The sequence below is a fragment of the Haliotis rufescens genome, unplaced genomic scaffold, assembly GCF_023055435.1.
Source record: "Haliotis rufescens isolate VD_foot unplaced genomic scaffold, xgHalRufe1.0.p SCAF_14, whole genome shotgun sequence".
Lineage (NCBI taxonomy): Eukaryota > Metazoa > Mollusca > Gastropoda > Lepetellida > Haliotidae > Haliotis > Haliotis rufescens.
This window is the reverse complement of record NW_025963824.1, coordinates 32,054,225-32,069,974: the sequence shown is the minus strand read 5'-3', so window position 1 is coordinate 32,069,974 and position 15,750 is coordinate 32,054,225. Positions and strand designations below refer to the sequence as shown.

General features: G+C 45.6%; 1 protein-coding gene across 1 annotated transcript in view; it reads left to right on the top strand.

Annotated features, from left to right (window-relative positions):
• The window catches only part of LOC124143343 (NADPH oxidase 5-like), a 45,945-nt gene that overhangs the window by 11,874 nt on the left and 18,321 nt on the right, over positions 1-15,750 (top strand). Inside the window, exons 2-7 of the mRNA XM_046512285.2 lie at positions 7,863-7,968; positions 9,206-9,356; positions 11,612-11,822; positions 13,168-13,559; positions 14,106-14,281; positions 15,211-15,402. Of these exons, the coding sequence (XP_046368241.2) occupies positions 7,863-7,968; positions 9,206-9,356; positions 11,612-11,822; positions 13,168-13,559; positions 14,106-14,281; positions 15,211-15,402 (1,228 nt within the window). The remainder of the gene's footprint in view (positions 1-7,862; positions 7,969-9,205; positions 9,357-11,611; positions 11,823-13,167; positions 13,560-14,105; positions 14,282-15,210; positions 15,403-15,750) is intronic.

Genomic DNA, 15,750 nt, shown 5'->3' with positions numbered 1-15,750 from the left:
GAACAAGAATACAACCAACTGTTGCAACACATGCACAACAACAACAACAGCAACAACAACACCGTCAAACCACTACAACCCAAAGTGACACCACCACTACCACCGTCATCTCCATCAACAATGGACACCAAAGGTAGACCTGCCCCTCCTCAACAAGTGATAGACGAAGTGGTCATGAGTGTTCCTAAAGCCATGTCCAGTAAAGCCATGAATTTGATGACAAGGATTCAAAACAATCCCGACTTGAGTTGGACTCCAGAGGGAACACTGACCGTGGAAGGGAAACCTGTCCCGGCACACACATGGTGGACTTGATCAATGATTTAGTGCGTCACCGGAACACCAAAGAGGGACCTGCAGGTTGGACCATTTTGAGTCACCATTTGGCCAACAGTCATGTCCCTCATGAAATAATTGGAAATCCTCAACGATGGCAATGGATGCAGAAGCAGCAGCAGCAGCAACACCATCCTCATGCCACACCAGAAACACCCATAACCCAGTTCTCCCTCCCCACGTTCTCCCCGCAAGTCAGAAAGAGAGAAGAAGAAGAAGGAGGCGGCAGCTGGATCCACAAGTGGAAGAAGAAGAAGAAGAAGAGGAAGATGAGATGCCACCCCCACCTCCTTCATGGCAACTGGATCCACCAGTGGAGGAAGAAAAAGATGTGATGTCAACCCCATGGTTGATGACTCCACCTCCATCTGATACCAAACAGGACAGAGTCATCAACAGGCGAGGTTCATGGATACCCTTTAGCACCACCTAAGAAAAAATAAATCTCTCCCCTTCTCTATAAAAAGGCCATTCATGTAGGAAGTGGCATCAGTCTGAGAGAAATGAAGCGACAGACCAAGACGCGACAGCACATTCTTCCCTCTGCTGCTGCTGCAGGGAAACAAAACAAAGGATTTCCTACTTCCCTTTGGACGGCCTGGTTGGAAAAAACTTACTTTCATCCTGAACATCCTGCAAGTTTTGGAGGCTGGCGACCTTTGTGGAAAGCAGCACGCATCCACGATCAAGATGCAAGAACCAGTAAAAGCAAGAAGAAAACCATGCCATCGCAAAGTCAAATCAAGGGTTGGTTGCAAACCAAAAGTACCTACACCTTGCACAAACCACCCAGACGCTCCTTTCTGAGAGACCACTATCGTGTGGGAGGGGTCGATGAACTGTGGCAAGCAGACTTGAGTGACATGATTGCCTTTCAAGACGACAACAAAGGATTCAAATATCTGCTGTGCGTGATCGATGTGTTTTCAAAGATGGCATGGGTGCAACCCCTGAAGGCCAAGAGCACTTCTGCTTTGACCGAAGGTTTTCAAACCTTGCTGATGCAACAAGCCAAAGATCGACTCCCTGCTCAATTGCAAACAGACAAAGGCAGAGAATTTGTCAATCGTCCTTTCCAGGGTCTCATGACGAAGCATGGCATTCATTTCTTCACCAGTCAAAATCCTGAAACAAAAGCAGCCGTGGTGGAACGGTTTCAAAGGACTCTGAAAAATAAAATGTGGCGATACTTTACACAGCATGGGACCAGACACTATTTGAAAGTCTTACCCCAGTTGATCAAGTCGTACAACCGTTGTGTGCATCGGACCATTGGCCAGGGACCTGTGGACGTCCTCCCAGGAGATCCCCTGTCAGAAATTCGGGTGTTAGACTACATGGAGGAAAAACAACAACAACAACGGCTTCAGCGCAAAAAGAAAGTAACACCACAAAGACTGTCGTCCCCCAAGACAAGATCCCCCTCTCTTTTACTGCCGGGCACCCGTGTACGTCTGAACAAAACCAAAGGCACCTTTGAGAAAGGTTATCTCCCCAATTGGACCACTGAACTGTTTACGGTGGATCGGTTGGTGACTGGGAGAATACCTCCTGTGTATCGGATCAAAGATGATCATGGTGAAGTCCTCCAAGGAACTTTTTACCCTGAAGAAATACAACTCATCTTGAAAACAGACGATGTGTATGCCGTGGATCGCGTGCTGAAAAGACGTCCAGGACGGAAACAGGGTCAGAAGAGGTCTTGGTGAAATGGACTGGCTACCCTGCCAGTTTTAATTCGTGGATCCCTGCAGATCATTTACAGATAAAATAAGGAGCATGCTGTCTCTCAGACTCATTCAGAGGGTGGACACACGCGATGACAGAACCGCCACCACCACCACCACCATCATCACCTCTGCAGAGAAGCCTCTCAGCATCCGTGGGTACCGATGAACCACCCCTTGCTGCCGCACCTCGTCATCACCAGCGCCGACACTCACCTTGGTGTTGTTTTGGCATGACGTTACCCCGCAGTGAAGTCGTGTTTTTTGCTCAGATCATTGTGATATATGGCGTGATCATCATGAGCATGGTACAGTTGGCCTTGGATCACGGAGAGAAACAGTTGTGGACAGCCCTGCTCTCCAGTTGTTTGGGATACATACTTCCACCACCCACCTTGGCCGCCTCACCAGGCATACCCACGACGACCCCGTCCACCAGAAGACTTCAACTTGATACCTCATCCACCCAGAGTTTTCTACCCCTACTCACGTCATCATGGCTGCCACCTTTTTTTCGAAACAAGACTTTTACATGACCCTGCCCAGTGATGCCTCCATGGACATCTATCCAAACAACACCGTCAATGCGTATGAAATCAAGTTGCCTTATCCTCTGCATCTGGACCGTCAACAGTGGGAGGTGGGCGTCAGCGAAGTTCACTTTCTGATGACATTGTACAACGTCGCCCCACCCTTTGACTGGTTTGCGCTGAACCTCAAACTGAAAAAAGACACCCTTGTGTATGAAAGCGCGGGGAGCGCTATACCACACCCACAGTATGGTGTCGTCCATTATGAAAGCAAGAAGATTCCTATCGAGAAAGGCGTCTATTCATCTGAAGATTTGGTGAAAACCCTCAACCGTTTGATTCAGGAACATATTACAGATGTCTTGAAAGAACAGCCCTCAGACAGCGTCCAAAGTGATGGGAGACGGTTTGTCATTGATGTCAAGTATCCCGCAGATAGTCTTCGATTTGACATGCTTGAAGATGGAAAGGTGCGATTCCAAGCCCCTCAAGAAGTAGCAATCAATCATCCTCTCATGGGAAATACTGGTGGACCACTCTATTCCACGGAAGTAATCATGCCAAGTCCACTCTCGAGAATGCTCGGATTTGTTCAACTACCGCTCCTCGGTGAGGAGGACTATAAAACCTACACAGAGACGCCCGTTACCTTGACTGCCTTGGCCCATTGGCAAGTGGGGGCTACTCCCATGATCGGTGGCTATGTGGAAATCACAGGTGACACAAAAGCACATCGTCTGTCAGGATTTGATACTGTGTACATTTACACCAACCTGGTCGAAGATCAAATTGTGGGCAATACGATGGCTCCCTTGCTGATCTACGTGCCTGTGTCAAAGAAGATGATGCAAGACAGTGTGGTGTTTAAAAGCCCTCAGCACATTCACTACCTTGGGTTGCGTCATGGTTCCTTTGACGGTATTAAACTCTATATCATGGGCGACACAGGGCGACCCGTGCCATTTCAAACGGGGAAAGCCATCGTGACACTTCACTTCAGACGCCGCTACTAACGCAGAAAGCAACATGTTGGGACATGGATTGGCACACCAGATGAATCGAGGACAGTTCGGCCAGCGTGGGAGTGCTATCAAAGTATACAAAGGACGTTATCATCAACGTGGCAGTGGTCTTGGAGGTATCTTGAAGATGGCGTTGCCTTTCCTTAAATCTGCCGGAACATCGGTGCTCAAGATGGGTAAAAAGATCCTGCCTGGGTTGGTGAGTGATGTGGTTGGAGGCAAACGCAAATGGTCAGAGAGTCTGAAACATCGCGGCACAGCAGCCCTGATGGATGTCTTGGAGGAACGTGAGGAGCCGAGACCCCCTAAAAGCCGTAAAGTCGTCCCAACCACCACCACCATCCACCAGAAACAGCGTAAAAGGAAAAGAAAAACGGTTTAAAGGTCAGTCCTCATCAGACTTTCAACCTGACCAGACGTCCTTCAAGGCAGAGAAAAGGGTGAAACATCCATCATCATGATGCGCCGAGATGCTTGTGAATGTTCAAAGGCCGAGTTGGATCTCTTTACTGTACCCCCTGTGTCCACCTCTGTGCAAGAGGGTCAGTGGATTCGCTATAGTCCCTTGGCACCACCCTCTGTAGCAGGACCACTCCAGTTTAACATTTCCAATCCCATGAACGCTTACATTGATTTGAAACAGTGCTACCTGAGAGTATGTCTACGTGTGACGAAAGATGATGGCACGGATACCGTTCTAGCGGATAACCCTGTATTGACAGTCAACAATGTGATGCATTCCCTGTTTCGCGAAGTGCGGCTGCAAGTGGGACACAATCAGTTGGAGATCACACCCTCCATGGGCACTTACCCTTACAGAGCCTACTTGGAAACCCTTCTGAGTTATGGTACAGGAGCCAAAACATCTCACCTTCGATGTCCTGGATGGTTCACCGACGATGCTGGTAAAATGGACGTCTTCAATCCTGATGCAGATGCGAACACAAGAAACACAGGTGTCAGAACGCAACGCGATCTTATCGTACCCACCAAAGAAGTGGAACTTACAGGCCGTCTACACTGTGACCTGTTTCTTCAAGACCGTTATCTGCTGGATGGTGTCCCTATGAAACTGGAATTGCTACGAAGTCCCGATGAGTTCTTCTTCATGTGTGCTGCTGATGGTGTCTACAAACTAGCGCTGACCAAAGCCGAATTCTATGTCCGTCAGCTCAACATCGATCCTGCTGTCCGAGAAACACACGTGTCCAGTCTGAACGCTGGGGTGACTGCCAAGTATCCCCTTTCACGTGTGCATGTGAGTGCCCATGACATCTCGAGAGGCGGTAGGGACTTTCACAAGGATCACCTCATCGGTGGCCAATTACCAAAACGTGTGGTCCTGGGACTGGTGGACAATAGTGCCTACGTAGGAAGCAAAGAGAAGAATCCGTACAACTTCAAACACAATCATGTCACCATGATGAAGCTCAAAGTCAACGCCCAGGAAGTCCATTGCACGGAAATGAAAAGCGACTTCAGCAACAACAGCGCCCATTTGAAACAAGTCTACATGAATCTGTTCCGAAACACGGGGCAGCTATGGCGACCTGAGACCTGCAAACTGACTCCCAAGGCCTTTACTCAAGGTTACACCTTGTGGGTGGTGGATCTCACCCCAGACCTTGGCGCTGATGAAGGCATCAACTACCCTCGACACACTGGCAAGTTGGGTTTGGAAATCCAGTTTGGACAAGCTCTCGAGGACCCAGTCACCCTCATCTGCTATGAGGAATACGAAAATGTTTTGGAAATAGATCCTTTCCGGAATGCGATGATGGTATAAAAAGAGCAGCGACAGACGGTCATGCCACACTTTTTCTCCTCCTACAAGGAACCATGGATGAACCACTCGGGTTGAGCACCTTGGATTTAGAAGCCCTGATGATGAACCACTTCATGCCATCTACCGGGGCACCCTGGCCCGAGATGACTTTGACAGACTGGGATGGCAACAGGATGACCCCTTTTACCCCAAAGCCTACGTGATCAACACAGATTTAAGCCATCAACCTGGCACACACTGGGTGAGCATCTATCGTCCAGCTCCTGGATCCGTGGAAATGATGGATAGCTATGGACTGTATTCATTACCCCTGTTTAAAGAGACTTTGAATCGCATGGGTCAGATTCAACAACGATGGAATACACGCCCCTTACAACATGGATACAGCACGTTGTGTGGGGTGTACTGTCTCTACATGCTGACCTATCGCGTGCGTGGGTGGACTTTTAATCAAGTGTTAGATACGTTGGACTGGAAGGACACCGCCAAGAATGATGCCACGGTATTAGCATGGTATTAGCATGGTTTCATACCAAGTGTCTACCTCCGTTCCTGTGGATGAGATGCCTGCCTTTCGACTGAGTGCCCAGACGCGTACCCTACATCAAAAGAACCAACCTTTCTGCCCTTATTGACCTGACACTTGTTCACTGAACCTACGATCACCTGACTGTCAACATTCCTGATTGAGGAGTGTACATACGTTCACTGCGTTTTAGGAATGTACATACGTTCACTATCAAAGTGGCAAAAGTTCTTTTTTTCAAACTGTACATACGTTCACATACGTGTACATACGTTCATGTTCACAAAAGTCACAGGGACGCCCCTAATCCTGTGACTTTCGTTTTGTTGTGTTGGTTCATGTGAGCGGGGGATTAAAAAAAGTTGAACCCATAGTAGTGTTGTGTTGTCTGTAGGATGAAGAAAAACAAAACAGGATCGCCATCTCACCCAAAAGACAACTATCATCCTTTGCTTTGACGACCCTCCAACCCACACCATGAACCCGTCTCCTCCTTTCCTCCCTCCCTCCTCCTCCTCTTCCTCCTCCTCCCACCTTCCTCCCTTCACCACCAATCTCCCTTCACCACCACCACCCCCACGTCTATGTGTAGAACAACAACAACAACAACAACAACAACAACAACAACAACAACAACAACAAAAGATTTTTGACGCGCCTCTTTCAATGTCGATCCTGTTCACCTTTTACGTGCGCTTCTCCGGGTTTTCACCTACCTCCCCGGAAACGGAAGTGCCGCCATCTTGGATGTGCGCGCAGGACCCATCATGCACTGCGCAGGTCACATGACCGGAAGTGACGTCACAGAGGTCACGCGTTCCTCTCGACCAATCAGAAGCCAGGAGCGGTCCCATACAGATGCCTACAACTACTTCCGGGGAAAATCATGTCCGAAGCAATTCCCTTTTTTGACTTGTACCATATGTTCGCGTGCTGTTGTCCGGTGAACAATTGACGTGCCTTTGCATGTGTATGTCACGGGTGCCGCTGGTGGGGCAGGATAAGCTCACCTTTTCGCGAGCACCTGGCATTATCACTATTTGATAGTGGTTCATAAACACGTCCTCATGAAAAAGTCGGAATCGTACAATCGACTCTGTTATTGGCGGGGCGGTCGGGTAGCCTAGTGGTTAAAGCGTTCGCTCGTCACGCCGAAGACCCGGGTTTCGATTCCCGACATGGGCACAATGTGTGAAGCCCATTTTTGGTGTCCCCCGCCGTGATATTGCTGGAATGTTGCTAAAAGCGGCGTAAAATCATACTCACTCACTCGTGGATAAAGCTTTGGCTCGTTATGCCAGAGATCAGGGTTTTAATGTGCGTGTGCCCCCTCCGTGTTTTGCTGGAATATTGCTAGAAGCGGTGTAAAATCTTACTCACTCACTTACATCAGGAATTTCCTCTTTGAGAGGCATTTAGAAGTTGGGGTACTAAATAGCACTTGCTTGGTAACGGTGTTAAAACCGACACCAAAACGTCGCTCCTAATTATAACAAAGAAGTTGTTCATTATCCTTATTTACATCAGGAATGGGTTAGTTTTTGTTTGTTTGTTTATTTGTTGTTTAACGCCGCACTCTGCAATGTTCCAGCTATATGACGGCGGTCTGTAAATAATCGAGTCAGGACCAGACAACCCAGTGATTTGCATCATGAAGATCGCTCCAAGCAATTGGTAGACGATGACATGCATCAATCAAGTCAGCGAGCCTGACCACTCGACCCCGTTAGTCGCCTCTTACGACAAGCATAGTCGCCTTTTTACGGCAAGCATGGGGTCCTGAAGATCAATTTTACCCCGGATCTTCACGGGTCGAATGGGTTAGTGAGGGGGCCTACTCTATACAAGGTATTCGAAATGCATCTGATAATGTATTCATATTTTCCTTTTTGTTGACTGCATTGGTGTCCAATGTTTTCCTTGTGTTGTGTCCAGTGAAGACAACATCGTTCATTCTCTGGAGAATCAACTGTCGAAGACGGTGCGGCCTGACACTGAGATTGACTTCAACGCTTTCAAGAGGCACCTCAAAATTAGAGATGTGAGTTGACCAAAGTTAACTGCTTAGTACTTTTCAGCATCATTTTAACCACTACTACTACTACTACTAATAATAATCATGATGATGATGACGACGACGACGACGACGACGATAATAATAATAATATCATGTGCTGCATTAATGGGCACAAACGAAGCCCTGAAAACTCGCAAGAGTCAAGCTGCCGAACGCGATTTGTGTCCTATGAGATGTGCACAGGACCATGTGTCACAGGCAACAGGGGGGCACGGGTGGCCCAGTCGTCTAAGGCGCCGCGGTTCGCTGTGCAGAGTTGCGTCCCTTGGGCACGCCAGAAACCTATGGTTGTGGGTTCAAATCCCGGTTCGCCCCGATTATGTTTCTATGTTTGTCAGCACCATACACGTGCTCGTGGGTTTCACCAAAGTGGTAAAAGTCTGAGACCTGCATCACTTCGGGCTTTCCTCCCACATTAAGCTGACACGCCGTGATATAACTGGAATATTGTTAAAAGCGGCGTTAAACAAAACTCACTCACTCACTCACTCACTCACTCACAGGCAACAGAATGGTTGAAAGGAACGACTTGATTAGAAACACAATGCAAAACATGACACTTCCCAATCATGAGGAATGACCGTTAATCGTGAAACCAAAATCTGTGTATACAGTTAAAACAGCCTCAGTATTCGCTCGACGGACTTCACAGTCTGCATGGTTACGAGACTTGACCTGATCATCTAGTCCGTGTCATTGTATACTCCATACTCGTCATTAACGGGCATAAAACAAACCCCTGTGTTGTTCCTATCCATCGATGTATCAAGAATATGTGCCTTGGTAAAGCTTCAGCCTAGACGACTCGTGAGAATCCGGGTTAAAATTGGCCTTCAGCAACTACTGCTTGTCGTAAGAGGCGACAAATAGGATCGGTTGGTCAGGCTCGTTGACTTGGTTGATGCATGTCATCGTATCCCAAGTGCGTGGATCGATGCTTATGATGTCAATCACTGGATCGTTTGATCCAGACTCGATTAGTTACAGACCCTCGTCATATAGCTGGAATATTGCTGGGTGCGGCGTTAATCAACAAACAAACAAACAAACAAACACACACACATAAAAAAAACAAAAAACAAAAAAAGCCTGCCTGAGACTATGACTTTATCTAGAATACGCACCCAATTCGTGTGCCGTGCATTTTATATTGAATGTACAAACTCCATTAAGCCTGATGACATTTACTGTTCTGTTTTAGTCATATTTTGCCAGACGTTTCTTCAAGCTGTTTGACACCGACAAGAACCACTCGGTGGATGCGTCAGAACTAATCTCAGCCATCAACCTTTTGAGATACGGAACAGCCACAGAGAAGCTAAAGTTCCTCTTTGACGTCTACGACGAGAGTGGTAAGATTGACCTCCCTTTCATCTGAATTGTAAGATCTCTATCCCTTGATAAGGGCGAGTTCGGCGCTTGACACCTTCGTCACCTCTGCATGTGTTAGCATGTCAGGTGAATTCGAGACGGGTGCCACCGGTTGGGCAGGGTACGCTCAACTTTTTACAAACACCTGGTGTTATCACGAATTGAGAGTGATTCATAAACACATGCTCATGATGAAGTCGAAATCGTGCAATGGATTCTGCTTGTGGATCTGGTCTGACCGTACAGGCACCGACAACACTGTACGCTATAGAACATAGTACACCACGTTTTTCAAAGATTGATATTTCATAAATGAAACCCTGAAGGGTTATGCCACGAATATCCGATTATACCACACAATAATTATTTTAGCGAAGGTATCAAAACTGACCTTTAGCGCTTTTTGTAACTGTTTGATATGAAGACCTTTCATCCCTTGAGCATTGTACGCTCAAATGGGCAGGTCATTTGAATAAAACACTTGGTCATGTGTCTGAAAGCCATCAGTCATCAAACCGTCTCCTCAACATGTCTACCAATACTTCTCGATCAGCTGTGTACGTGAAGGTTCCCTTGTTTTGAAATTCATATGCATTAAGAAACAGATCAGCAAAAAAAATATATGTCTAACCCCCTAATTTCACACAGGTGTTATTCGTGAGGAGGTCCAGCCGTTTACATAATCTTTTCACAGTAAACTTCAGATGACACTTCCTTCACTGTACCTCTGAGGGGAAAAACTACATTCAAACACTTTTGTGTCTAACTTTGATGTCTCGTACTTTGATATGTCGAACTTATGGTTATCTCGAAGTAAACACATGGTCCCTGCGCATTCCTTCTCTTTTTTCATTTTCGGTTGTCAAACCTCGGATAGCTCGAAGCATTGAAGCAGGTCCCTTTAACCTCGGCACAACGGTGTTTGACTGGTCCGACTTATCAATGGTCAACAAGTTTTTCCTTACATTTGTTGTGTCATTCTAGGTGACAGATATATGAATAAAATGTATCACACTGTTCTTCTTTCGAGGTGACGGTTATATCGACATGGTGTATACACTGTTCTTCCTTATAGGTGATGGTTATATCGGCGATGGTGTATACACTGTTCTTCCTTCCTGGTGACGGTTATATCGACATGGTGTATACACTGTTCTTCCTTCTAGGTGATGGTTATATCGGCATGGTGTATACCCTGTTCTTCCTTCCTGGTGACGGTTATATCGACGATGGTGTATACACTGTTCCTCCTTCTAAGTGATGTTTATATCAACATGGAGTATACACTGTCCTTCCTTCCTGGTGATGGTTGTATCGAATTGGTGTATACATTGTTCCTCCTTCTAGGTGATCGTTATATCGGCATGGTTGATATACTGTTCTTCTTTCGATGTGATGGTTATATCAACAAGGTGAATACACTGTTCTTCTTTCGATGTGACGGTTATATCAACATGGTGAATACACTGTTCTTCTTTCGATGTGATGGTTATATCAACATGGTGAATACACTGTTCTTCTTTCGATATGACGGTTATATTAACATAGTGTTTACACTGTTCTTCTTTCGATGCGATGGTAATATCAACTTGGTGAATACACAGTTCTTCTTTCGATGTGACGGTTATATTAACATAGTGTATACACTGTTCTTCTTTCGATGAGATGGTAATATCAACTTGGTGAATACACTGTTTGTCTTCTGAGGTGATGCACTGTATACACTGTTCCTCCTTCTAGGTGATGGTTATATCGACATGGTGTATACACTGTTCTTCCTTCCTGGTGACGGTTATATCGACGATTGTGTATAAACTGTTCTTCATTCTAGGTGATGGTTATATCGACATGGTGTATACACTGTTCTTCCTTCTAAGTGATTGTTATATCGACATGGTGTATTCGCTGTTCCTCCTTCTATGTGATGGTTATATCGACATGGAGTATACACTGTTCTTCCTTCTAGGTGATGATTATATCTACATCTCGAATACATTGTTCTTCTTTCGATGTGATGATTATATCAACATGGTGTATACACTGTTATTACTTCCAGGTCATGGTTATATCGACATGGAGTATAGGCTGTTCTTACTTCCAGGTGATGGTTATATCGACATGGTGTATATACTGTTCTTCTTTCGAGGTGACGGCTATATCGACATGATGTAGACACTATTCTTCCTTCTAGGTGATGGTTATATCAACATGGTGCATACACTGTTCTTCCTTCTAGGTGATGGTTCTATCGACATCGAGGAGTTACGGAGGGCGTTACGGTCGTGTATGGTGGAGAGCTCGGTGAAGCTGGGAGAGGAGGAACTGGACATGCTGACTCAGGCATTATTTGAGGAAGCAGATGAAGACAAGAACGGACAAATGTCCTTCGAAGAATTCGAATCTGCTATTGATAGACATCCTGGGTTGAAGGAGAACTTGTGTCTCAGGTAAGATTCAATGACAAATATATTCGAAACTATCGAATAAAATCTTCTAATTCCATGATTTGACTCTTATACCAAAACGGGCTTGTGTTATAATATAAGGGTAACGCTTTTTTCAGGGTATTATCATTTGCAGGAGCCCGAGGTCTTCTATTAACTACCCGACGAAGCTAAAATGGATGGCATTTGTTATCAAATAAAAAGAAACAACAATATCGGTTTTGAAACATTTACTGCAATCAACACGAATGTCACTGGCCTACTTTTACATATATGGAAACGTCATAGAACAAACCAGATGACGTCACTATTCAACGTGACGTCACCGATCCTTATCCTATGACGTCACCTAACAACGGGCGTGATAATGGCCCGTCGTCAAGCAATATTAGGGCATTATCAAATTACAGTGGCACGCTCATTTCTGATAACATGCGGTCGGTTTAATGATAATTCAATCCATTTTAGCTATATTTTTCTGTTGTTCTTGCAAAACCCTTGACCCGTGCAATTCGTCAGGACGTTTTTCTCAATATGGTATGATATATAATATAGGTATAGCAGGTAATAGGGGGTCAAACTATTGGTGTATTTTCCGTTCTTTTGATCTGTGCAATTTGACCATGCCCCATACATGTCAAGAAATGCATTCTGCACTATGTAACATCTTTTCTAATTTGACATGAATGTTCATTCTCATCGTATGTAATATCATATGGGATATCATTTGCATTTTATAACTTTACCCCAACTTAACCATTTCTGCAAAGCAAATCTGATAATAATGAAAACTAGATATGTGTACAACGCTAGAATCCAGTTGAAAGAACTCTTCGAAAGGACTTGTGGAGACACCATCCAACTGTATACATTAACAGGAAATTGTATCTACAAGCAATGGTAATGATGACAGCAACATGCCCGGGAATACATGATTGTATTTCTATAAGAAGTAAGCCTATTATAAAGAGGGAGCTTGTCTCGGTCACCAAACTCTACTGACCATATTGAGGGTACACACAGTTGATGTTGGCTACTTGATGTTAAGGCTTTGTTTGGTTTCTAATCCCGAATGGGCTTCTGGGTGTAGTTTGGAGCGTTGATCATCTACATTGCTTTATGACTTTTCTTGAAGCTACTGGATAGCAGTGAATAATTGCAAGATTAATGTTACCGTGAAAAAGGCAATACTTTTCAGTCATCAGTATCTTCCTCCTCTCACGCAAACACAACCTACTTAAAGCTACATGTACACACGCGCACCAACACCAACACGCACGCACTCCTTACGTCAACGCATACGCTGCATCGACTTACTCTATTTTGTATAACTTCATTTCAAAAACAGCTTGGATCAATGGTTAACGTTGTCACCAAAGAAGAAGACATGGCCTTCTCTAAGTTACTATTTCTCGAAGAGGTACGTCTGCAACAACCCCCGGAAGCTGGCCTTCTTCGCCATATTGATGCTCCTCAACTGCATCCTGTTTGCTCTGGGCTGCTGGAACTACCGGACATCCAACTGGTGCATCATTGTAGCCAGAGGATGCGGCCTCTGTCTCAACTTCGACTGCACCTTCATAGTTGTCCTCATGCTCCGGAAGTGCATCACCTGGCTGCGTGCGACCCCTGTTGGTCACCTGCTTCCGCTTGACCAGCATATCATGTTCCACAAGTTGACGGGCATCTTAATCATGCTGTTTACTATTCTTCATACTGGAATGCATATCGGGAACGCAAGTAAGTGTGCTTTATTCCGTCATTATTCTCACGCTCGGTGCAGGATTACATGTTTTTTACGCTTAATATGTACAATCATATCATTTAGGTCAACGGAGTAGCCCAGTGGTTAAAGCGTTCGCTTGTCACACCGAAGGTCCAGGTTCGATTCCCAACCTGGGCACAAAGGGTATAATATTCCTATTGCTAGTGTCCTCCGTCCAGTCATGGTAGCCGAGAGTCAGTTCAACCTGACAGTGTCTGTCTTTATGTTTGTTGCAGTCATGGTAGCCGAGAGTCAGTACAACCTGACAGTGCTTGTCTTTATGTTTGTTGCAGTCATGGTAGCCGAGAGTCAGTTCAAATTGACAGTGTCTGTCTTTATGTTTGTTGCAGTCCTGGTAGCCGAGAGTCAGTACAACCTGACAGTGTCTGTCTTTATGTTTGTTGCAGTCATAGTAGCCGAGAGTCAGTTCAAATTGACAGTGTCTGTCTTTATGTTTGTTGCAGTCATGGTAGCCGAGAGTCAGTACAACCTGACAGTGTCTGTCTTTATGTTTGTTGCAGTCATAGTAGCCGAGAGTCAGTTCAACCTGACAGTGCCTGTCTTCATCTTCACCACAGAAGCGGACATTGGCTGGGTGGCCGGCTTCGCTCCTCTCTCTGGTGTTCTGCTCGTCGTCGTCTTCGTCATCATGTTCATCTGCTCCATGCCCTTCGTCAGGAAGAGCGGCCATTTTCAGGTAGCTAAAATGCAGCATGGCTATTGTATATAAATATTAATAATCTTAATACTCTTCAAAAAAAGAAACGCACATGTACTATGTAGTATGAACCTTACTTCACAAAAAATCCGGTATATAAATTGGATATATGTTATTGGAAAATGTTGGTGGCCTGATATTCGACTAACGGTGCGTCAAAACGCAGCCATTGTCGATTGGCAATGTCTAAAACGGCATTGTTTTCACACTTGTTCAAAAATGTCATGGGGGAAAACAGTAAAGCAAAATGCACATGCGAATTGTGGCATTCGTAACTCGTGGTAGTGGCTATTAAAAGGCAAGCATAAGCCAATAATTTGTCATTCAATTGTCAACATTTTTCAAGTTCGAAAATGCTGCCGATCTGAACATCGCCATAGGACGTATCCAAAGAAGGGAATCGCAGTCTTCCGTTGCACGCCACTTCAACGTCCACCACAGCACCATTTGCCGCCTTTGGGACCGATACACACAGTTCAATTTCACTGCAGACCGTCCGGGAACCGGCCGACCAAGAGTTACCACCCCTGCACAGGATCGCTACATGCGACTGTTCCACCTACGTCATCGCAATGCCACAGCCACGGAGACTGCAGGACGCATCCCTGGTTTGAGGAGGATATCGGACCAGACTGTCAGGAACCATCTTCGCGAGGCTGGAATCCGACCCAGAAGACCAGTTATCAGATCCATCGACAGCGACGCTTGTGTTGGTGCCATACCTTACAGCCTTGGAATGTGAGAAACTGGAGACGAGTCTGGTTTTGCGATGAATCACGATTTCTTCTTCACCGGTGAGATGGAAGACAACGTGTTTATCGTCGTCGAAATGAGTGTTTTACCGCACATTGTGTACGTGAATTCCAAACCCACCCACTCACTCACTCACTCACTTACTCTCTGTTCAGGTTTTCTACTGGACTCACATGCTGTACGTGATCTTCTGGATCTTGCTGATTCTTCACGGACGCCATTTCTGGAAGTGGTTCCTTGTCCCGGGCGCCATGTTTTTTCTTGAGAAACTCTTTCGTTCAAAATTGATCAAACGCATGAGATACGGCAATACCTTTATAACGGAAATCAACCTTCTGCCGTCTAAGGTAGGCTGTATAAGCAATCCAGAGTTGCTTATAAAATATCGCGTTTATTTGAAGAAATAATTACCGCAGTTAATCTCTCTCGTTAACAAATATATCGACCCCGTACGTAGCAGGGTAACACATCGTAAGCATGTGATAAAGTATGGGAGTTACGACTGTCTTAACACTACGGTCGCACTGTGGAACAGTTATATACGGTAGGAGGTGAGGTGAAATGGGATTAAACGTCGCGTCCAAGATTATTGCACTTATATAGCGACGTGCATGTACGTGTGTGTGTTTGTGTGGCTGCCTGTACTAGTCCGGACTGATGCCGATTTATAGTGCTAGCTCACTGAGATACCATGC